Source organism: Martes martes (genome assembly GCF_963455335.1).
Source record: "Martes martes genome assembly, chromosome: 7".
In the NCBI taxonomy this organism is placed as follows: domain Eukaryota; kingdom Metazoa; phylum Chordata; class Mammalia; order Carnivora; family Mustelidae; genus Martes; species Martes martes.
This window is the reverse complement of record NC_137894.1, coordinates 52,686,277-52,711,610: the sequence shown is the minus strand read 5'-3', so window position 1 is coordinate 52,711,610 and position 25,334 is coordinate 52,686,277. Positions and strand designations below refer to the sequence as shown.

At 39.9% G+C, this 25,334-nt stretch overlaps 1 protein-coding gene across 4 annotated transcripts in view; it reads left to right on the top strand.

Moving 5' to 3' along the window:
• Positions 1-24,666, top strand: part of LOC308346813 (olfactory receptor 4F15) — a gene marked incomplete at both ends in the record, with an annotated part of 31,963 nt that extends 7,297 nt beyond the window's left edge. The window contains 2 exons of one of the 4 annotated variants that reach the window (XM_080809861.1): positions 23,482-23,789; positions 24,039-24,666. In XM_080809861.1, the coding sequence (XP_080665987.1) occupies positions 23,494-23,789; positions 24,039-24,666 (924 nt within the window). Of the gene's footprint in view, positions 1-13,140; positions 14,065-23,481; positions 23,790-24,038 lie in introns of those variants that run through there. The other 3 variants (XM_080809859.1, XM_080809860.1, XM_080809858.1) reach the window with 3 other exon arrangements.
• Between the last annotated feature and the right edge of the window lie 668 nt (positions 24,667-25,334).

The window sequence follows — 25,334 nt, the reverse complement described above, 5'->3', positions numbered from 1 at the left end:
TCCTTCGCCTTTGGAGACATATCTTGAAAGAAGTTGCTGTGGCTGATATCAAAGAGGTTACTCCCTATGTTCTCCTCGAGGATTCTGATGGATTCCTGTCTCACGTTGAGGTCTTTTATCCATTTCGAGTTTATCTTTGTGTACGGTGTAAGAGAATGGTCAAGTTTCATTCTTCTACATATAGCTGTCCAGTTTTCCCAGCACCATTTATTGAAGAGACTGTCTTTTTTCCACTGGATATTTTTTCCTGTTTTGTCAAAGATTATTTGACCATAGAGTTGAGGGTCCATATCTGGGCTCTCTACTCTGTTCCACTGGTCCATGTGTCTGTTTTTATGCCAGTACCATGCTGTCTTGGTGATCACAGCTTTGTAGTAAAGCTTGAAATCAGGTAACGTGATGCCACCAGTTTTATTTTTTTTTTTCAACATTTCCTTAGCAATTCGGGGTCTCTTCTGATTCCATACAAATTTTAGTATTATTTGCTCCAGCTCTTTGAAAAATACTGGTGGAATTTTGATTGGAATGGCATTAAAAGTATAGATTGCTCTGGGCAGTATAGACATTTTAACGATGTTTATTCTTCCGATCCAAGAGCATGGAATGGTCTTCCATCTTTTTGTGTCTTCTTCAATTTCTTTTAGGAGTGTTCTGTAGTTCCTCGAGTACAGATCTTTAACCTCTTTGGTTAGGTTTATTCCGAGGTATCTTATGGTTTTTGGTGCTATAGTAAATGGAATCGATTCTCTAATTTGCCTTTCTGTATTTTCATTGTTAGTGTATAAGAAAGCCACTGATTTCTGGACATTGACTTTGTATCCTGCTACATTACTGAATTGCTGTATGAGTTCTAGTAGTTTGGAGGTGGAGTCTTTCGGGTTTTCCATATAAAGAATCATGTCATCTGCGAAGAGAGAGAGTTTGACTTCTTCCTTGCCAATCTGGATACCTTTTATTTCTCTTTGTTGTCTGATTGCTGTTGCTAGGACTTCTAATACTATGTTGAACAAGAGTGGTGAGAGTGGGCATCCTTGTCGTGTTCCTGATCTCAATGGGAAGGCTGCAAGCTTTTTCCCATTGAGGATGATATTTGCTGTGGGTTTTTCATAGATAGATTTGATGAAGTTCAGGAATGTTCCCTCTATCCCTATACTTTGAAGCGTTTTAATCAGGAACGGATGCTGGATTTTGTCAAAAGCTTTTTCTGCATCAATGGAGAGGATCATGTGGTTCTTCTCTCTTCTCTTATTGATTTGTTCTATCACATTGATTGATTTGCGAATGTTGAACCATCCTTGTAACCCAGGGATGAATCCTACCTGGTCATGGTGGATAATCTTTTTAATGTGCTGTTGGATCCTGTTTGCTAGGATCTTGTTGAGAATCTTAGCATCCATATTCATCAGTGATATCGGTCTGAAATTCTCCTTTTTGGTAGGGTCTTTGCCTGGTTTGGGGATCAGGGTAATGCTGGCTTCATAAAAAGAGTCTGGAAGTTTTCCTTCTGCTTCAATTTTTTGAAACAGCTTCAGGAGAATAGGTATTATTTCTTCTTTGAAAGTTTGATAGAATTCCCCAGGGAATCCGTCAGGTCCTGGGCTCTTGTTTTTTGGGAGGTTTTTGATCACTGCTTCAATCTCGTTACTAGATATCGGTCTATTCAGGTTGTCAATTTCTTCCTGGTTCAATTTTGGGAGTTTATAGTTTTCCAGGAATGCATCCATTTCATCTAGGTTGCTTAGCTTATTGGCATATAACTGTTGATAATAGCTTCTGATGATTGTTTCTACTTCCTTGGTGTTAGTTGTGATCTCTCCCTTTTCATTCTTAATTTTATTAATTTGGGCTTTCTCTCTTTTCTTTTGGATTAGTGTGGCCAATGGTTTATCGATCTTATTGATTCTTTCAAAAAACCAGCTTCTAGTTTCGTTGATACGTTCTACTGTATCTCTGGTTTCTACCTCGTTGATCTCTGCTCTAATCTTGATTATTTCCCTTCTTACGTGTGGAGTTGGTTTGATTTGTTGTTGATTCTCCAGTTCTAAAGGTGTAGAGACAGCTGGTGTATTCTGGATTTTTCAATTTTTTTGAGGGAGGCTTGGATGGCTATGAATTTCCCCCTTAGGACCGCCTTTGCTGTATCCCATAGGTTTTGGAGTGAAGTGTCTTCGTTCTCATTGGTTTCCATAAATTGTTTAAGTTCTTCTTTGATCTCCTGGTTGATCCAAGCATTCTTAAGCAAGGTGGTCTTTAGCTTCCAGGTATTTGAGTTCCTTCTGAACTTTTCCTTGTGATTGAGCTCCAGTTTCAAAGCATTGTGATCTGAGAATATGCAGGGAATAATCTCAGTCTTTTGGTATCGGTTGAGCCCTGATTTGTGACCCAGTATGTGGTCTATTCTGGAGAAGGTTCCATGTGCACTTGAGAAGAATGAGTATTCTGTTGTTTTAGGGTGGAATGTTCTGTATATATCTATGAGGTCCATCTGGTCCAATGTATCATTCAATGCACTTATTTCTTTATTGATTTTCTGCTTCGATGATCTGTCTATTTCTGAGAGAGGTGTGTTAAGATCTCCTACTATTAATGTATTCATATCAATATGACTCTTTATCTTGATTAATAGTTTTCTTATGTAATTGGCTGCTCCCATATTGGGGGCATAGATATTTACAATTGTTAGATCATCTTGGTGGATAGTCCCTTTAAGAATGATGTAGTGTCCTTCTGTATCCCTGACTACCGTCTTTAGTTTAAAATCTAATTTATCTGATATGAGAATCGCTACCCCGGCCTTCTTTTGAGGCCCATTGGCGTGAAAGATGCTTCTCCATCCCTTCACTTTCAGTCTGGGTGTATCTTTAGGTTCAAAATGGGTCTCTTGTAGACAACATATGAATGGGTCCTGTCGTTTTATCCAATCTGCAACCCTGTGTCGTTTTATGGGTGCATTTAGGCCATTCACATTGAGAGTGATTATTGAGAGATACGTTTTTATTGACATTGTGTTATCTTTGAAGTCTTTCTTTCTGTCGATTGTCTCTATATTTCTGTTCAATGCTATTCTTAGGATTTTTCCTCTTTTATAGAACCCCCCCTTAATATTTCCTGCAGTGTCGGCTTGGTGGTTGCATAGTCTTTCAAGTCTTGCCGGTCTTGGAAACTCTTTATCTCTCCATCCATTTTGAATGTCAGTCTTGCTGGATAAAGTATTCTTGGCTGCATGTTCTTCTCATTTAGTGCCCTGAATATATCTTGCCAGCCCTTTCTGGCTTGCCAGGTCTCTGTGGACAGGTCTGACGTTATTCTGATGGGCTTTCCTCTGTATGTAAGGAGCTTCTTTGTCCTAGCGGCTTTCAAGAGATTGTATCTACAATTATGATTCCTCAATTTTACTATGAGGTGCCTGGATGTTTTTTTTGAATTTATAATCTTGGGGGGGGACCTTTCTACTTCTAGTACATGAACACTTGTTCCATTCGCAAGATTGGGAAAATTTTCATGAAAAACTTGTTCCACTATATCTTCTAGACTTCTTTCTTTCTCCTCCCCTTCAGGGATTCCAATAATTCTGACGTTGGAACGTTTCATGGCATCATTTATTTCCCTGATTCTGTTTTCGTGGCTTCTAAGCTGTTTGTTCCAGGCTTCCTCCTGATCCTTTCTCTCTATTTGTTTGTCCTCCAGATCACTAATTCTATCTTCTGTCTCAGTTACCCTAGCTTTTAGAGAATTTAGATTAGATTGGAACTCATTGAGAGCATTGTGAACCTCATCCCTGGTGGCCTTCAGCTCTGCCCTAACATTATGAACCTCCTCTCTGGTCGCTTTCAATTCTGCCCTAATCAATTCTGTTTGGTCATCCATGGCTTTCTCCAACCTAGCTATTGCCTGGATAATTGTTAGCCTGAATTCTCTTTCTGACATATTGTCTATGTTGATAGCCGTTAGCTCTGTTGCAGAAGGCCCATCCTCTGTATATTTCTTCTGTTGGGGATTCCTCCTCCTAGTCATTTTGGTGAGAGATGACTGGACAGATGTAGCTGGATGTATTGACCGTGGTGCAGTCAAGGTGCACCCTGGAACGCTTCTGAGCACTCAGGATTCCCCACCCAAATGAGAGAAAAAAGAAAAGAAAAAGAAAAAAGAGGGAGAGAGAGAGACAGGAAAAAAAGGGAAGATAAAAGTGAAGGTTCAGCCCAAATGGGCCCCAGGGTAAGGTTTATGACGTATACAAACAAAAACAGACAAACAAAAAGACTGATAAAAGTATATGACGAGAGAAAATATATATATATATAAGCAAAAAAAAGGAGGAGCCTCATCAAGAAGAACCCCAAGTATAAGATTTATATACTATCCGGACAAACATAAATACACAGAGACACTGGCAGAAGAAAAAGATGGGAGCATGGTTATAGATTCTCGGTGTGGGCGAGGAAGGTTATTTTGATTCTTCCTGGATGTATCTTGATATCTTTGTTAAAGGACTCAACTTTCCTAAGAAAAAGGGGATTAAAAATTGGTTCACCTATAGGGGTAGCATTGCTTGGAGAAAGGGGGTTACCTTGAAGTTTAACTCTATATGAATATTAGAAAATAAAAATTAAAAAGGAATAAACTGGACTAAACTAAATTAAATATTTTTTTAAAAATTAAGAAAATAGAAAAGCAAAAGAAAAACACATGTGTATGTATCAAAAAATTCAGGTTAGAAGTTTATCATGGAATTTGATGTACTGGACATCTCACTGTGATGGTAAATAGGTTAAAAAATTATCTATATAAAAAAAGAAAAAAAATGAACCAGAATAGTGGGAAAGAATTAAAAATAAAAGTTGTATCTATGAAGTAGTGGTGGTTGTTCTCTTGTAGTCTTTTTTTTTTTTTTTTCCTGATTTGTTTTCTGGGGGAGGGGGCTGCCACGTGGGTTTTCAGTCAATGATGTTCCCTGAGTTAAGTCCTCCCGACCCCCTCAAGGGGGTGGGCTCTGAGAAAAACGTTTTTTTTCAGGTTTTTGTTCTCTGGAGGTTTTTATGTTTGTTCACTTCTTTTCTCTCGCCTTGACAGCTTTTGATGGTTTTTGGAGGTTTAGAGGAAAGAAAACTGCACCCCAACCTCCCTCTCAGAGAGAAGCCTCAGTCTGCTCCCCTGCAGGTGCTGCAGCCGCTGGGCCGCTGGCAGAGCAGGTTCTGAGTCACGGTCCCTGGGGACGCAGGATCTCCTCCTTGTACGCAAAACCAAGGCAGCTGTGGCTGTCTGGGCAGCTCCAGACCGCCAGAGAGGTTCCAAGCAGCAATCGCACACTGAGATTTTCCCGTTGGCTGGGGCTAAGAGCTCAGGTCTTGCGCGCACCTCTCCCAGGGGATGGTTTGGGGCACGGCGCCTCCAGCTCTATCGGCTCTATTGCCGCGTGGGTCTATCGCTGCGTGGGTCCCAGAACACCAGGCTGGGCGTGCACCTCTCTCAGGGGAGGTTGAGGCACGCGCGCATCTCCAGTAAGGTGCGCGTTCTGCCGTCTGGTGTGGCTCCCAGCCCCTCACGGGAGCCGGACTCCACCCGTTCTCGGGCGCACTGGCGGCTCCGGGACAAAGACCAGGTTTCTCCACCGCACTCTCCGGCTCAGCGCCAGGGGATGCTGCCCTGGGTTTGGGGACTTGAGTCCCTATCCCTATCCGCCCCGATTCCCACAATTTCCCCGCTCGAGTCTTTGCTCTTTTGAGTGCTTTCAACAAGACTCCAAGTTAATGCTGGTCCCCAGATGCCGGGCACTCTCGTATCGGGGTATTATTTTTCAGTCGGTCGCCTCTGGTGGCTCCCTCCCCCTTTTGTTTATCTTCCGATATCAGTCCGACGTTCCCACTCCACTTTACCTGCCCACTGGCGTCTTCTGGCCCCCGTAGAGATCCAGACGTGTATAATTCTGATCTCAGGCTGATTTCATAGGTGATCGGAGTTCTTTGGTAGGTAATCAGCTCACTTTAGGGTGCAGGTTGAAAAGGCGCCTCCTCCTACTTCCCCGCCATCTTGTCTCCCCCCAGATTATTATTATTTTGCCATGCAGTTGTATGAGTTATTTGCATATTCTGGATATTAACCCCTTATCAGATATATCATTTGTAAATATTTCTGTCATTCTGTAGGGTACCTTTTCACTGTACTGATTGTTTCCCTTGCTGTGGAGAGTTTCTGAGTTTGATTCAGTCCTACTTTTTAACTTTTGATTTTGTAGCTGTGCTTTCAGTGTCAAATAAAAAAAAATCATCTCTCAGAACAATGTCAAGGAGTTTTTCCGTATGTTTTTTCTAGAAGTTTAACAATTTCAGGTCTTATGTTTAAATGTTTAAAGTCCTTAATCCACTTTGAGTTGATTTTGTAAATGGTGTAAGCTAAGGGTCCAATTTCATTCTCTTGCACATGGATATCCACTTTTCTCAACACCATTTATTGTAGAGATTATCTCTAGGTGAAGGGAAAGAGATTCATTAATTTCATAAACCTAGGCTTGAATATCTTTCGATTGGTAAAAAGACAATGTTTGGTTTAAGTAAAATATTTATCTAGGCCTCCAACATTTTATGTCTACACATGCTCTTCAATAAGCAGGCACACAATCAAGTTAAAAAAGTAAAAATGAGATAGTCGAAACACCAGGTGCAGGCCCTGCTGAGTATGAATGTGTCATATTTACCACAACATTCCAAGTCTCATTTCTTTGACCTGCTTCTGAAGCAGAAATGAAATCTTTTCCTGGGTTCTCCCCACTAAGTGTTCTCTCAAGAGTACTTGGTGGGAAGATTCTCCTACGAGCACAGACTGCGTTCTGTTGGCCAGGCCGTAGCCATTCTCTGCTTCAGGGACAGAGGAAATGTGGCATACAGTTCTCTGCTTAGGTCATTGCCCACCTCTCCCAAAAGGCTGATGGCCAGTTGCCCACAGGCTGTGGTCTGAACCTGTGGAGGACTGCCCTGGACTGTTGGCCTTGCCTTACTTTATGCTGTTCCTCACAGCCTCTTCTGTGAAGGGATTCCCACAGAAGAGATCTGGGCTCTAGTATCACAGGCCTTTTCTTTGTTTCACAGCCCTATCATACCCAGAGAGCACAGGGACATGGTGGAGAGGCTGTGTTGGAAGGCTGGTCATGCATACGCTAGCTCTGTGCCTGGGATCACTGCCTGCTCTAACACCAGGACTTCTTAGTCTTGCCTACTTTACCAGATATTTTTTGCTTTCATAATGACTTTCTCTCAGATGCATTCAATTGCCCTCTTTAGGACAACTCAAACTCATCATCCAGTTCTTACGTGTTAATGGCGAGAAATTTCAATCCCACAGGAACTCTAGGCTCCTTTCCAATCAAGTAAAATGGCTGTGTCTCTGCCTCAGTGTTCTTGAATATTCTTCAACCATTAGGAGGCTGGTCTGTCCTGTACACAGGAGACTCTAGAAAGTCATGTGGCTTAACCTAGTCTCATATATAGTATCAGGATATAAACTCATTAAGACATTGCAATTAATTATTCTAAACCAGTTAAATCGAAAACAAATACAGGAATGGGAGAGAGCTGCTGAGTTAACTACTTTGAGTTAGTATTATTTGGAGCAAAAGCACCATGAAACTCTACAGGACACATACCAGTTCCTTATATTAAGATTAACTGAGACTTAGCCAATCAACACAACTCACAAATGAGTAGATAGGCAGCCTCTAGTTAATTGAAGAACATGGTTACAATATTTTACACCTTCTCTTGTCAAGCAGTAGAGTCTATTTCCCAAACTGAAATCTGGCCTGGTCTCCTGCCTTGCTTTAACCAATGGAATGTGGCAAAGATGATATTGCATGAATTCCAGAACTGAGGCATAGTTTGCTTTGCACCTTTAGCCTTTGTTGTCCTGTAATGTTCCTACCACCCTGAAAGGAAATTGTGCAAGACTACTGAATGAAAAAAGACCCCTTGGAGAGAGAGGCCCAGCTCACAAGTACCATGGCCCTTGACATGTGAATGAAGCCACCTTAAACCTCCAGTCCCAAGCTGCCAGATAACTGATGCCTCATGAGAAAAGCCAGGTGAGATCAGCATGAGACCTGACCAGCTGAGCTCAGCGGTAACTGCAGAGTCAGGAGCAGGTGAATGTCCTTGCCTTAAGCTACTTTGTCGTACAGAAATAGGTAAGTGATAGAGTGCTCTATGTAATTATAGTTTATCAGTGGCCACATCACTGACCCTCTGCATACTTTTGATGTAAAGACAGACAATATAACTGGAGGAGATTTTCTGTTTTGTTGATGTTTCTTTTTAAGAAGCTGACCTATGAGAGATTAAACCGTTAGTGATTTGCCTCACCCCAGCTCCACTATCATTTGGGTTCATCCCCTTGCGTTGCTGTGAGAGCACCCTCTTCATCTCTCCATATCACACACATAATAAAGGACTAGCTAACTTTTTATGGGACATCAGCATATCTTATTACCTCTATGTTAGTTATTCTTTCTAATGGGACACAGGTGATGGTCAGTGCCACATTGGAACCCTGCATTACCTCCTCTTTCTCTCTCTCTTCCTGCCTATGGAGATGATTAGCATTATTTTCACTTGTTTGAAGGTGTATATTTTTCATTTAGGCTCCTTTCCTTCTCCTCTCAAGTAACCTATTACAAACTTTTCCCTTTGGTTGCTGTGGCCAAATTTCTGTGGTTCTAGGACACAACTCCCTTGGCTAAATGTACTACAGTGGCAATCCCAGGTCTCTACAGTAATGCTCAAGTAGTGTTCCAGTGTTGCTAATTAGCTGTGTTTTCTGCTTGGAGGCATTACACAGGGCTTTTTATGCCAGCTGGTAATAACGTTCCAAAGGCAAGAGCTCTGCATTCTGGGGTCATCTGAGTCCATGGTCATTTTGACATGGGTCCAGGTGAGTTAGAGAGGTGGATGCAGTCTTTGATGCAAATGAGAACTTCAAGTGGAAATACACAGAGCAGTGAGAAGGGAGATCTAAACAACTAGAAGAAATGAATCAATTCTGTTACTCAACAGGGAGATTATAGCAGATAAACTCACATCCAAAATAGAGAAGACAGCAAGATGAGTGGAGTCAAACCACCACTTCATGATCTGTATTGGAGGAGTTATTCTAGTGACATTTGCAGATGTGTCTTGAGTGTTGGACTCCAGAATATAGTAGGAGCAGAATATCTGAGTCCAATGGGAATAAAGCCAGAAGAATGTTGGACAAGGCTGAAGAAAGTAGCTTTGCTATATTATGATTTCCTGGGCCACACACTGGAGGTCCAGGTTGGACCATTCCAGATAAAGAAGTGTGGTGTAGTGGAGATCCCCTGGATTGTCTAGAAACCAAGAGTCAACTGTACTGATTCTGGGTTGACCACTGGCTTGTTCCTTCGCTTCAGTAATGCTGTTTATCCTCCCTACACCTGGGTTTTCCTAACTCTAAAATAAACAGATTTTACAATCACTAGCAGTTTCATTCTGGTCCCTGCAATGACAGTCTTTTGCAGGGCTTGCTGCATTGATAGCAGTAGAAACAATCACTCTGACAGCTTGCAGCCCCAGTGCGCATTTCTGTACATTTTTGTGCTATCCTGTCCTGAGCACTCTTTACACATCTCCAGAGAAGCAAACTAGTGGAGAAACCCATAGGATGATGAGATTGAGATGTTTCTCCATGAATTTTATTCTTTTCCAGTAACTATAATTTAAACTTAACCTTGTGAGTAATTTGAGACTCAGGTTCAGAAGGAGAGGACTACCAGTCTTTGAGTGACCTCAACATTGATCTACTTTCAAAATACTCCAGAATCATCATCCTTGCTTGAGTTGGAGGTGAGCCCACATCACTTCTAATTTTTTTGCTGTCTGTGCTGGCCAGCACAAAGATGAGCAGACCTGGGGAGAGAAGAGAGTCAACTGGTCCCTAGATGATCTCTGAGGAATCTCTAATTTCTTACGTTGTGGGCTTGTGGTGGGGGTGTGGGCAGTGGTCAATGCTGCGTGTTGAACAGTTGTGACACTTGGGACACTAAAAAGGTGTCCTGGAATTTAGTTGCTGATCACCACTGATACTGTGTTTTCCTTTTGCAGAAGGAGTTAAGGGGCCAGTTTCACTTGCCCGCATGGAAAAATCAGATTTAAACTACTATTCTGCCTTTGTTTAAAAGTGGAGATTGATAGGAGGTATGGCCCCTAGAGACCTCAATTTTTCAGTTAGGCAGAAAGTGAAAGACTGGCTAGGAAGCTGGACCACCAATGAGTGTACCATCCTGTTTTCCAGCTTTTTGCCTATTTTAGGAATTATCTAGTGTATATATATATATATATTTCATATATAACATATATAATATATATCATATGTAATATGATATTATATTTTATCTTCCCAAAATGGGGAAGATAAAATAAGGTCTTGTGTAAAACTAACAAGAGTTTGGGATGGAGTGAAATTTGGAAGTGTTGATGGAATAACTGTCAGCTTCCGGGAGGGTAATTTAGGATCAATCATTTTCTTGGATGAATTGCATTAGGGAGGAGGTTCCTGGTAATGATCCCTGTGAAAGGAATCTTTTTCTGAGCTGAACTGCTTTTTATCAGTGTGAATATCATTAACACCAGCATCAAGAAAAAGTCTAAAAAGGGTATTTTTTAAACATAGATTTAGAAACCTTTATGTTTAGCATTGGAGAATTAGATAGTGGTCTTTGTTAGAGCAGTAACAGAATGCTATAATTGTTAATGTGTCTGGTTTTGTCACAAGACTGTAGGAAAAATTTGTCCTTTCCCCATGTATGTAAAGTAAGAGGGTCAAAGAGGACTTCATAGAGGAAGGGTTTTTGCAGAGTGGGCAGTTGAAGAACGGGGTGAACTGGAGAGATGTAATGGAGGCCTGGGCACTGCAGGCTGAGGGAAAAACGTGGAGGGAAGCCATGGGCTGGAATATTTGAGTGTCTGTGAGGGAGGGGTAAATACCATTTGAGTGTCTGCCCAGGGAAGAGGAGGCTGTTCAGCTAAGAGTGGGAGGGATAGGAAGGAGTATAGTAACAAAGTTAACAAATATCTTAGGTGTAGCTTTGATCTTTGTGAAGATACATTATGAAGTCATCTTTGGAAGATTCAAATCCCAGAGATACAAATTGTATAATTTTTCAGATCCACATACACTGACTTTTTTGTAAAGGTGAAATTGACATGTTTACTGCAAGAATGTAAGTAGGTAAGAGCTTATAAGTGAAAAGCAAAAGATCCCTTTTCCTGGATAATTTTGTACTTCTTTGGGGTAATTATTATTACCTTTTCTTTTTGCATATCAACTGAGGCATTGTTAATCTGTTTTGTAATTTATGTAATTTTATGTATATAATTTTTTTGTATAAATATTAGAAAACCAGATAGGATAAGATGAATGTAAGAAACTGCCCCCTTTCCTTCTGTCTATCCTGTTTATGTACATTTAGGTCAACTTTAGCAAAATAAATGGCTACACAGTATTCCATAGATGGGATCTAATAGAAATTATTTAATTAGTCCCTTATTTCTACACATTGAATTTATTCTCAGGTTTTTGCTTTTATAAGCAGCAATGCTTCAGTAAACATCTCTGTATCTTTTTAAAAAAGGATTTTTTTTCTTTTATTTTAGAGAGAGTGATGGTGCACATGGCGGGGGAGGGGTGCAGAGGGAGAGTGAGAGAGTGTCTTAAGCAGACTCTGTGCTGAGCCTGTGGCCCATCTGGGGCTTTAATCTCAAGACCCTGTGGTCAGGACCTGAGCCAAAACCAAGAGTGGGCCCCTTAACTCCTTGTATCTTTTTAAAATTGAGGTGTAATTGATATATTATATCAATTCCAAGTGTAGAAGATAATGACTCAATATTTGTATACACAGCAAAATGATTGCCACAATAAGAACTTTCAAGATTTACTCTCTTAGCAACTTACAAATAGCCAATACATTCCTACGGACTTCTAGCCACCATGCTTTGCATTACATCCTCATGACTTATTGATTTTATAATTTAATTTCTTGACTGCCACCACCTATTTCATCCATCCTTTCAACCTCCCTACCCTCTGGCAACCACCAGTCTGTATCTCTTCTTTGTTCACTTTGTTACTGTGCACACACACATATATCCAGATATCTTTTCTGAGAAGTAGAATCGCTGAGTCAAAGTATTTGAGCATTGACAATTTTGGAAGGTATCACCAGCTTGGCAAATGTTTTATCAGTTTATTCTACCACCACCAGTTATGAGACTGTTTCCTCAATTCCTCTCAAACTCTGATTATTTCAAGTGTTTAAATCCCTGCCAATGTCATAAGAAAAACTAGTGTCTTGCTGTTTTAGCATACATTTATTTAACTCAGAATGAGGTTAAGTTTTTTTAATATATGTCAAGAGAGCCATGTGCAAAGACTGATATTTTCACTTTTACTTTTTGACTTCCACTGGCATTTATGACTTATCCTTGTCATTCTGGTCTCACATTCCTTCTTCTCTTGGCCCCTATGCAGAATCCCCTCCACAGAACCCATAACAGTGTCCCTCTCACTAGAACTTATTCTCCTATGGGATGGTGAATGCCATGCTCTGGCATTCTCTATGCCTCTCTTTCCTTTTTTCCCCTAAATAACTCGTCTTGTCTTGCTAATTTACAGATATGAGAAATTTACAGATCATGTCTTCAAAGAAAACTTATAAAGATTTTCATAGAGTTGTCAACGTGGTCATGGATGTGGTAACATTATAGTGCGATATGTCCAAATTATGAAATGTACCATAACTGCATAATTTCATGTAGTTAGGTAATTTCTGAAAGCCTGTTAATTCATAGTCATCTATGAGATATGATTATGAAACAATGCCAGAAAAAATACAACAGAACTACCAATCTAAGTAAGCAAAGGATCCTTATTCTTTGCTTTGCATTGTGGTTATGAAACACATGAAAAAGATATCTGAATTGCTTTGTGACAATGGTTTCCAAGAGCACACATGAGCCTTGGTCTACTTTTTTGACAATGACTGAATCGCCCAAGATTAAGTTCCGTGCTTTTTTCCTACAACAGTTTCTCCTTACTCTCCTCTTTCAGGTGGCATGAGAGGTGTCACTGCTGAGAGAGACCATGGATGGAGGCAACCACTCCGTAGTGTTGGAGTTTGTGTTCCTGGGACTCTCCACCTCACCGGAGATCCAGCTCCTTCTCTTCCTCTTTTCCTGTGTGTTCTACGTGGCCAGCCTGATGGGAAACCTCCTCATTGTGCTAACTGTGACCTCTGACCCTCGTTTACAGTCCCCCATGTACTTCCTGCTGGCCAACCTTTCCGTCATCGACTTGATATTTTGCTCTTCCACAGCTCCCAAGATGATTTACGATCTTTTAAGAGAGTGCAAAACCATCTCTTTTAGGGGCTGTGTAGTTCAGATCTTCTTTATCCACGCAGTTGGGGGCAGTGAGATGGTGCTGCTCATCGCCATGGCCTTTGACAGATATGTTGCCATATGTAAGCCCCTCCACTACCTGACCATCATGACCCCACGGAGGTGCATTTTATTTCTGGTTGCATCCTGGATCATTGGCCTTATTCATTCAGTGACTCAACTGGCTTTTGTTGTGGACTTGCCTTTCTGTGGGCCTAATGAATTAGATAGCTTTTTTTGTGACCTTCCTCGGTTTATCAAACTTGCTTGCACAGAGACAAACACATTGGGATTCATGGTTACTGCCAATAGTGGCTTTATTTCTGTGGCCTCCTTTTTGATTCTAATCATCTCTTACACCTTTATTTTGGTGACTGTTCAGAAAAAATCTTTGGGGAGTATGTCCAAGGCCCTCTCCACTCTGGCAGCTCATGTCACTGTAGTTGTTTTGTTCTTTGGGCCATTAATTTTCTTCTATGTGTGGCCGTTTCCCACATCACATCTGGATAAGTTCCTTGCCATCTTTGATGCAGTTCTTACTCCCTTTCTGAATCCAGTCATCTACACTTTTAGGAATAAGGAGATGAAGGTGGCAATGAGGAGACTATGTTCTCAGTTTGTGAATTAGAGCAAAGTCTCTTAAACATGCAGAGGATTGCATGGTGATGTCGTTCTCTGGACTCTGCTTCTGTAAGAGACTTATAGGTCATGGTTTTCTTGCATTTGTTTGTTTATGAGAGAGAGCGAGCAAACGAGCAAGAGAGAGAGAACACAAGCAGGGGGAGGGACAGAGGGAGAGGCAGAAGCAGACTTCGCACTGAGGAGGGAGCCTGAAGCAGGGCTGGATTCAGAACCCCAAGATCATGACCTGAGCTGAAGTCACACACTTAACTGACTGAGCCACCCAGGCACTGTGGTCATGGTTTTCTTATCTCACCAGTGGTCTTACCGTGATATGGTGCCAAACAGAATTAGTATAAATGTGAAACAATCCCCTTTGAAAGGCAATATGTGGCTCACTGTTCATTTTCTATTTTCCCCATGTCAGTAGTCTCTCTTACTTTAAAGATAAATATTAATTTTTCCTTCATCTGATTTGTCTTACTATATAGCTGATTTGTTTTCTATTTTTGCAGCTCATTATCTGTTAGCTTCCCTCATTGTTCCATTGCTAATTTGGCTTTTCCAGGCTCCAGTAAGGAGACAAATTAACCATACCAGTTAGTTTGAAAGGAAAAATTTAGTGTAAAGAATGGTTAGCTAAGTAAAAGCTTTTAACTAGTTTTTGAAAGTGGACGAACAGTGAGGTATCACAGACACAGCATTTGTAGGAAGAAGCTCTCAGTCCTTGGGATAGAAAATGAAGGGAAGAAGTCAGAATTACTAAAACTTAAAAATAAAAAGCTATTAAAATCTTGGAGGAAGGACCCGTGGAGTTGAAACTCACATATCTGAGGAAGGGCTGCTGCTTGGTTGGTGCTAAGGTCTCTGAGTTTAGAGAAGGGCAGGGACACCACCCCTGAGGCAAGGATACTGCTGGTAACACAGGTGTTTCTGAGAAGATGAGCTCTTCTAAGGTTGGATGGCAGCTGTTGCCTGGGAAAGAAACCAAGGTTGTCGAGGTGAACAGTGTGGTTGGGTAATGCTCACAGGCATGGTGAGCAGAAAGGAAGCCCACAGGCAGCAAACAGGAAGGAGCAAGGAATTCCCTCCTTCCTCTTCCACCTTGTAGTCTCCCTTTAGTGCCCCCAAATGACAGAGTTGGCCAAAAAGAAATGAGTTTGTAGAGCCTTAGCTCCTGCATCCTGGCAGAGTATGAAGGATAGCTTAGATCTGAAAGATAATAGTTCATAGAGCACACACAGTTACTTAGAAAATTATTAAAATTCAATTAGGGAGGTTCTCATGGGTTTTTAATATTAAGGTAAATCATCTCATAGAGTTTCCCTGTTTTAAAAAGTTTCAGGTACTGGAAAATTAGTTAATTAGCTCAAGATCCTAAAGGGACTATATGTAAGATTTAAATCCAGAGTCCAGGTTGCCAGGCTCCTGGTCCTTTGCTGCCTTCTGTCACTTTAGATCTTGTTTCCTCAGTGGCTAAGTATCATGTCTCCATTGGGTTGTTAAGCTGTCACTGATGGGTTCTGCCATATTTTTTTTTTTTAATTTTTTTTTTAAATTTATTTATTTGTTAGAGAGAGCGAGCGAGCGAGCACAGGCAGACAGAGTGGTAGGCAGAGGCAGAGGGAGAAGCAGGCTCCCCGCGCCGAGTAAGGAGCCCGATGTGGGACTTGATCCCAGGAAGCCGGGATCATGACCCGAGCCGAAGGCAGCTACTCAACCAACTAAGCCACCCAGGCGTCCCGGGTTCCGCCATATTATTCACCTTGTCTCTTGAATATCTGTTTGTCATATAGCAGAGCTTCATGTTCATGTTCATGAATGATTTTCACTTAATAAATCTATTTGGCCCTATTTTTACATTTCTTTTCTGATTTCTTGTTTCGTTTAAATAGAGCTTTCATTTTGGACAGTTTCAGGGCTACCAAGAAGTTGCAAAGGTGTTCTATGGAGTCCCTATATAGCCCTTGCCAGCTTCAGTTTCAACTGTTTCTTCTAATGTTATCATCTTACATCTTACATTTCTGTGGTCCATACACTGAGAGATCAACACTGGTACATTCCTGTTAACTCAGTGCTAGACTTTATTCAGTTTTCACCAGTGTTTCTTTTAATGTCCTTTTCTTTTCCAGAGTTCAATGCAGGAAAGCACACAGCATTTTGTTATGATTTCTTAGCATAGTCTGGTTTGAGGGTGTCTCAGTCTGACCTTATTTACAATTGCTATGATGGCTTTTGGGGGTGTTGGTCAGGCATTTTATAAATGTCCCTCAATTTGGGTTTGTCTGAAATTTTCCCTCAAAATTAGACTGGGATTTTTGTTTTTTGTAAAGAATACTATAGATATGAAGTGGCTTTTTAATTTAATCGTACCAGGGGTATATAATACATACATGCCACCCCTAGTGATGTTAAACGTGCTCAATTCATTTATTATGTGACCTTAATGAAAGAGTAGTGACTCACAACATGTTACTTCTGCAGCTATTTTTTACTTATAAATTTTTAGTTTTTTTCTTTCAGTTTCCTACTTCCTACTTTCCTACTTATATACAGAGAAATTTGATATTTATCAGGTTGTTCCAAGTAATTTGTATTAATTTCTCAGAAAGTGAATATTATTAAATTATCTAAGGTTGCTTTTATTATTCATCATAGGATTTAAAGTGGCAGAGATAATAATCAAGAGATTATTCGAAAAAATCGAAAGAGAAATAATTGACATTTTTTAAAAAAGATTTTATTTATTTGACAGAGAGAGATCACAAGTAGGCAGAGAGGCAGGCAGAGAGAAAGAGGGGGAAGCAGGCTCCCTGCCGAGTAGAGAGCCCGATGCAGGGCTGGATCCCAGGACCCTGGGATCATGACCTGAGCTGAAGCCAGAGACTTTAACCACTGAGCCACCCAGGTTCCCCATAATTGACACTTCTTATTTATTTACTTGTCAGAGAGAGAGAGAGAGAGAGAGAGGGAGAGAGAGAGCGAGCGTGAGCGCACAGGTAGAAAGAGTGGCAGGCAGAGTGGCAGGCAGAGGCAGAGGGAGAAGAAGGCTCCCTGCAGTGCAAGGAGCCTGATGTGGGACTCGATCCCAGGAGGCTGGGATCATGACCTGAGCCAAAGGCAGCCGCTTAACCAACTGAGCCACCCAGGCGTCCCATAATCGACACTTCTTAAAGAGAAGTGTCATTCCTCCCTCCCATGACTCATTTAGAACACTTTCCTTTGTTGCTATGATCACAATGAATATATTTTTAGGAGACATTTTTCTTGATTAATTGGTCACTATCCCTTGGTTCAAGTAATTAGCTATATTTTCCATTTTTAAGAAATATTTTATATACCTTTGTGCATTTGTGATAATAGTCTGGGAGTAGCTCCAAGGGAAGGATGGAATGACGTTGACAAGAGGATGAAGGTATTAAACTAGATAAACTTCAGTGATAAGAAAAACCCTGATAATGGTTTGTTATTTGTCTATTTCAATTATGTTTTGGCTCAGAGTCAGAAAGAAACAGGTGGTGGTGGGGAGATGACAAGTAGAGTAGGAGAATAAATACAAATGGTTGTCAACACAAAGAACTGAATTAAACTTAAGTAGGTATAAGTGATAAATGAAATAAAAAAAATAAAACCCCAATTTCATAGAATCATGATGGAGAAAGAATAATTAAAAACCTGCTTAGAAGAAAAATATCTAAGGAACTAAATCACTCTAAACTAAACTAATGTAGTGTAGGATAAAATTAAGTGTTGGAAGGGTGGAGAAAAAGTAGGGAACTAAATATGTAATGTTTCACAACCTGTAATCAAGCCTCCTGCTTTTGTTTGCATTCTTTAAACATTTGTTAGATTTTTTCTAGGTCACTGCAGTGAGATGTTTAGTGGTGAAATGAGGATGGTTAGGCAGAGTGCCAAGGATGAAGGGATGGAAGATAATCCTATGAAGGAAGACTAAAGGAATTGAGGTGGTTAAAACTAGAGGGCACAGATGAGTGATCTTTATTTGCTTTTACCATGTTCAAGCATATAAGATATTTATCTGAAGGAATTGCTGACAATGTCTTTATGTTCACAGAGAAAGAATCAAGTGGCCATCAGCTTACTTGAAAGGATGAGAGATTTTCTTTTTGTAAGGATGAACCTTTGGTCTATTACGTTAATAAATAGTGGGATGCCAAGGAAGAAAATGAATTTTCAAACCATGTAAACTGTAGAGAAACTGACATATCCAGGATGGAGAAACTAAAGAAAGGAACTGTGTCAGAACATATTTTTAGATCTCTTCCAACTGAATGATTTTATTAATTGGGGATAATGAGCAGCTTTCACTCTTTTTCCCCCCAGAATATTTTAAAATGTAAAATTCCCATGAATCTATTCTAAGGGGTTCCCAAATTCTGATTCCATATAAATCAAGATATTTATTTATTTATTTAAGATTTTAATTTACTTATTTGAGAGAGAGAGAGAAATGGAAAATATGAGGGAGGGGGAAGGGCAGAAGGAGAAGAAAGAAAACAGGCTCTCTGCTGAGCAGGTGTCCTGATGGATATGGGACTCCATTCCAGGACTCCAGGATCATGACCTGAGCCAAAGCTTAACCAATTGAGCCACCCAGGTGCCCTAAATCAAGACATTTAAATGATGATTTCATAAGGAGGGCACTTGATGGAATGAGCACTGGGTGTTAAATGCAACTGATGAATCACTAAATTCTACCCCTGAAACCAGTAATACACTATATGCTAACTAACTTGAATTTAAATTTTAAGAAGTTTAAAAATAAATGATGATTCCATTAAATGCTGCAGAATCTGGATTTTATGCATATCATGATCAGAGTCTAAATAAAGAATGGCTGCAATTCGTGTCATAATTCTTGAGTGTAACAGCTAGACCAGAATTAGAGAACTCAAGAGTGGAATATCTTCTAATGGCAATGGCCTTAAAGGAGCAGCACTGTTTTCCATGGAAGTCTGCAAGGTCTCAAGTTGATTGGGCACCCAGAACCTACTGTCTCCTTCTAGAAGCTGTTGAGACTGTATCTCAGAGGCTCTGGAGAGATACTCAAGAAATTTGAATAGTTGAAGATAGGAGCTGGGTAAGTTTCCAGATCTCCCTTTTATTAGTTGTAGTATTTTTTTTTTTGTTGTTGTTCTTTTCAGGATATAAAGTAGGTACCTTTTGTCTCTGGCCCATTTATCCTTCTGTTCTCAGATTTTGCTCTCATTCCTGGAGTCTGGCTCTCTCCTCCTCAGCTCATCTTTTCTTGCCCTGTCTTCTGCAGCAACCAACTCAAGCTCATCCTTCGTGGGTAATGAGTCAGGTTTAAAATGAATCAGTTGTTTCTTCATTGTATAAATCATCATTTCTTCCATACATAAGATCTCAGTGAAGGAGAGCCATCTGGTAACTTATTTGTTTGTCTATAATAGCTTAATGTGGCACCTTTCCCTTAAGCAATGTAAGTAAAACTAGGGGATGCAGTATGTTAGTTAACAAGAAAGCAACTCTAATGCTATTAGGAACAATTCTGAGACGACTTTTGGGATTGCGTTATCTGAATGAGCTTCCAGTCTGCCATTTCTACTGTTCATCACAATTTTTCCCCTAACTGATCATCTTGGACTCCTGTTGCATTCAAAAACCCAATGTCCTGCTGTCTTCCTTCTTGTCATTGTTTTATCAATTTCCCTTCTAATTTTAAAAATGTATTTTTCTTTTCCTCCAAAATTGTCCTTTTTGCCTTCTGGCTAGACTGTTTTTATGGAAAAAAAACTGTTTTTATGGAAGCTTTACAGAAATAAATAAATAAATAAATAAATAAATAATTGGCTCAATAAATCATTTTCTGATTTTGTTAACCTTATTTCTTGCAAAGTTATTAACAGTTTTCTCAGTATTTCTTTTATCTTCTCACTTCTTTTCTTTTTTTAGAGAGAAAGATAGAGAGTAAGTGAGCAAGTGAGATGGGTGAAGGAACAGAGGGAAAGGGAGAGGGAGAATCTTAAGCAGGCTCCACACGCTCAGTGTGGAGTCTGACCTGCGACTCCATCTCATGATCATCTCATGATCATGACCTGTGCTGAAATCAAGGGTTGGATGTTTAACTGACTGAGCCACTCAGGGGTGGCGGCTTGTTTTTTTGTTTTTTGTTTTGTTTTTGTTTTTGTTTTTGCTCTTCACATTTCAATTTGGAGGAAACACCACTTATATTTTTAGGTCATAGTATATTCTCACTGTTATTCCCACTTCACAGAGACCTTGGAAGAGTTTTGGATAACTCACTATTTCCTTTAGTGATAAGAAAGAATGCTTTTTGCCTTAATTTTCTGCCCATTCCTAGAGAAATTTTTGACTAGTTAGTTCATATTTCATGATATGGAGGTTTAGTTTTAAGTCATAAAATGGCTTAAACAACTTTTACTTAAAATTGTCCTGATAACTGCTATGTAAATATTTGTTGAATGAATGAGTGAATTAGCCAAGAAATCCAGCCAGCAGCATTTCTGAGCTGCTTTCCAGTGAGAACAAACAACTATTGTACCCAGTTCTGCCCCAAGTGTCTTGTACCATATTTGGGGAGATAAAATCCATGCATATTTATCAGAAAGTCATTAAAAAATTACTGTGATAGAAATCATAGATGTAAAAATTCAGATAAAAAAATCAGTCAGAATACTGGGAGGAGACTCTGTGAATGTGGAAATTGAACTAGAAAGAAGCGGAGTATTTGTGACTCCTCAGTATTTGATGAATTACAGCATTTCTTCAAGTGTTCTTACCCTTTCTAGGGAAGGAAATTCATATGTAACAGACCAGAACTGCATTTTCTGTCATGAATATGGACTTCACAAAGGCAGGAATGCTTGTCCAAAGGCAGTAATTCTTGTCCATGTTGTATCCTCATTGCCCAGATTGACGCTTGGCATTCTGGGCACTCATAAATATTTACTGACTTAATGAACAAAGTCATTTAAAAATCATTTGGAGAAGTACTCAGGACTAAATTGTATACCTAGTTGTCCAAGAACATATTGGTTGGCTGAATATCTTGGGATAATCCCAGCTTGGGTTCCTCACCATTAGTGGATATTAGTTGGCTAGACTTGGTCCTGGATGTAATAGGAGTCAGTAGTGTCTAAGGCGTAGTTTCTGGGAGAAGGTCCCAATGCACTACCAGTTCTTCCTTCTTCAATATCTCTTCCATCTTCCTGACAGGCTCTCTGAAAGTTCCTCTGTCAGATTCATTGCTTAGTGATACGGTTTTCTTTTCCCCCTAAAACATCTGTTCACTTGTGAGAAGTTGTGGTGTTACAAAATAGTGGCCCCAAAATATCCATGTCTTAATCCCCGAGCCTGTGAATATATTACTTTACATGGCACAAGGGACTTTGTCAATGTGATTAAGAACTTTGAGATGGCCAAATTATCCTGGATTATCTGGATATTGTAGTCATATGAATCCCACCTTACAAGTGGGAGTCAGGGTGGTCAGAGTCAGAAGTTCTTATGATGATAGTTGGCAGAATTTGGAATGATGTACTTTGAAGAGGGAGGAAGGGGTCATGAAGCAAAGAATTCAGGCAAACTTGGAAGAGGAAGATACTGGATCCTCCCCTTGGTCCTCTAGAAGGAAGGCAGGTCTGCTGACACCTCAATTCTAGCTTAGAAGACCCATTTTGGCCTTCTCATCTTTAGAACTGTGAGATCACACATTTGTGTTTTGGTAAGCCACTAAATTCCCAGTAATTTATTACTGCAGAAACAGAGAATGAATACAGATACAACTAATACTAATTTCTATTTCGGGCAAAGAACATTCAGTGGGAGCCATGGGTTCTTGATCCTCTATAAACCCTCCCACCAACTGACTTTGGGATAATGAGGGGGTCACCTTGTATATTTCTTTCTATATAAATTATTTCATTGGTATAACATGGAGTCATGGAGTTGTACTAAATCAGAAACAGCCACTGAGCAGTGGACCTCTGATGATTTATTTCTGGCAAGTTTTTTTTTTTAATTCTTAAAGAACTGTAATTGTGTCTTAGCTACCCCTGCGGCAATTCAGCTGATGTCCCTTAGTTCTTTTTTGTGCCCATTATCCCTCTAACTAATTGTGACCCTCTCTCAATTGCAGACACAGATACTGTCTGGCTGTTTTCACCAGTTTTCTTTTCCCATTATTCTTTTATCCATTCCAAATGTATTTTGAAAAAGAAAAAAGACTGTTATGTGGCAGAGTTCTTATCTTTGGGGATTCAATGACTATCTTTATGTGTCTACTAGTGGAGATTATTTGCCTCAGGTCAACTCATGTGTTATGTTAGAAATTGTGAATTTTTTGGAAAGTAAGTATAATTAAAAGATAAAATATTTTTTCCATTTGAAAAGTATATAAAAGTCTTTCTGTTGGCCATTTTAAGTTAACAGTTGAGACTCCATATTTCATTTGGTGACAGAGTTCTCTTGTGAAATAATTATGTTGTGTAGTTAAACAATTGCATGATGAGGCTTGGGATCCTATGATAATTCCTGACTGGTACCACAAAATACATGATTAATGTGAACTTTGGTGGATTAAGATAAACTCTCTTAACTGCAGGAGTCATTCTTCAGTCCCTTTAATTTCTTCCTTCATTCATCCAGTGTGAAGCACTCATTAAATAACTCGTTGTGTTAGTTTCCACTGGTGATTGTGGTGGAGGTGGGGGATACTCATATGAACTTAGATGATTCCTGTACCCAAGAAACTACCCATTAATTTGAGAAATGGAAACTTATATAATCAGGAGAGGCAGAATGAAATCAATGCTAACAGTGCAGAGAGAGTAGAGAGACTGAAGCAGATTTGGAAGATTTCACAAGGGAGGGAGGAGAGGATTTGAACTGGGACATTGAAAATGGGACAGTAGAGAATAGAATGAGAAATTTTGAAAGCTGAAAGAAGGAAGATGTTTAAAGTCTAAGCAAGCAGTAGGATTAATGGGACAGAGACTTTGAAAGCTATATGCTGTGTATGAATTGTTAGGTGGTTCATATAAGTGGCTGAAATCCTATCCATTCATAAGAAATCATAGTCAAAAGTATTTGAAGTTGACCTTGATGTTATTGAAGTAGAATGCAGGGCAGGAAGAAATATGAAATAGCCATGTGATAGTGAAGAAAACAGAAGGGAAATAGGTCCAGGGATGAAATTCATTTAGTTGTAGCAGTTTTGAATCCATGCTGGTATTGGGAACCAGCTGGCTCCTCTAAGTAGAAGTCCAAAGTACATGTAATGAAGATTATTTGGCTTTGGGAGTTGTTAATATGACTGTTTTCATGGGCTGGAGACTTCCTTTTGTGAACACTAACACTTGCCTAGGCAATTGTTTTCCATTTTCTGTCTTCCTTTAGGGAAACATGAAAACTGATCCTGAAGTCTGAGGCAATGGACGGAATGAATCAGTCGATAGTATCAGAGTTTGTGTTCCTTGGACTCACGAATTCATGGGAGATCCAACTTCTCCTTTTCGTTTTCTCCTTTTTGTTCTACTTGGCAAGCATGATGGGAAACCTTGTCATTGTGTTCACTGTAACCTTGGATGCTCATCTGCATTCTTCTATGTATTTCCTCCTGGCTAACCTCTCTGTCATTGATATGTTGTTTTGCTCAATCACAGCCCCTAAAATGATTTGTGATATTTTTAAGAAGCATAAAGCCATCTCTTTTTGTGGATGTATTATGTAGATCTTCTTTTTTTTTTTTTTTTTTTTTTTTTTTTTTTAAAGATTCCATTTCTTTACTCAACAGACATAGATCACAAGCAGGCAGAGAGGCAGGCAGAGAGAGAGAGGGGAGGAAGCAGGCTCCCCGCTGAGCAGAGAGCCCGATGCGGGGCTCGATCCCAGGACCCCGGGATCACGACCTGAGCCGAAGGCAGAGGCCCCAACCCACTGAGCCACCCAGGCGCCCCTTATGTAGATCTTCTTTAGCCATGCAGTTGGGGGCACAGAGATGGTGCTGCTTATAGCCATGGCCTTTGACAGATATGTGGCCATATGTAAGCCTCTGCACTACTTGAGCATCATGAGCCCAAAGATGTGTCTATTCTTTTTAGTAACTTCTTGGGTAATTGGCCTTATCCATTCATTGGTTCAATTAGTTTTTGTGATAGATTTGCCTTTTTGTGGCCCTAATGTATTGGATAGTTTTTATTGTGACCTTCCCCGGCTCCTCAGGCTTGCCTGCACAAACACTCAAGAATTGGAGTTCATGGTTACTGTCAATAGTGGGCTCATTTCTGTGGGGTCTTTTATCCTGCTGGTCTTTTCTTATGTCTTCATTTTGTTTACTGTTTGGAAACATTCCTCTGGTGGCTCATCCAAGGCTGTCTCCACACTATCGGCTCATATCACTGTAGTGGTTTTGTTCTTTGGGCCATTGATGTTTTTCTACACATGGCCTTCTCCCACATCACACCTGGATAAATATCTTGCTATTTTTGATGCAGTTATCACTCCTTTTCTGAATCCAGTCATCTACACATTCAGGAACAAAGAGATGAAAATGGCAATGAGGAGACTGTGTGGTCGTCTTGTGCGTTACAGGAAGATTTCATGAATGGATGGCTATGAAGATGTGAAATCACAGATTTTCCCTCATGCTGGTTGTAGAAAAGACATTATGTAATTTCGGAAAAATCCGTTACACTTAGGACATGTTATATGTCTAGAAATCTACTATCTATGATATTATGGTATCTATTTCACCATTAAGTTAGAAGTCACATTTTTCTTTGATACTCTGTATGTCAAAGTGCTAAAAAGTGAATAATAAATGTTTTGAAACCTACATGGTTAGGAGAATGCCATCATGTAATTGAGTAAATAATAAAGTTTGATGTTTTTCCTATATTAAACAGAATATTCTATTGATAGAAAAATTACACATTTATATTATCCTCCATCTGCTTGCTTGAGTTTATACCTTGATTTTAATTCTCTTTGTTGCTAGACTGTCTTCTCTATGTGGCAGTGTAAGAAATTTTTAATTCTATGTGAGAATTATAGATTTTATTTTTTATTTTTTTATTTTTATTTTTTAAAGATTTTATTTATTTATTTGACAGACAGAGATCACAAGTAGGCAGAGAGAGACAGGGAAGCAGGCTCCCTGCTGAGCAGGGAGCCCAATGCAGGGCTCGATCCCAGGACCCTGAGATCATGACCTGAGCCAAAGGCAGAGGGTTAACCCACTGAGCCACCCAGGTGCCCCAACATCATTGCCTT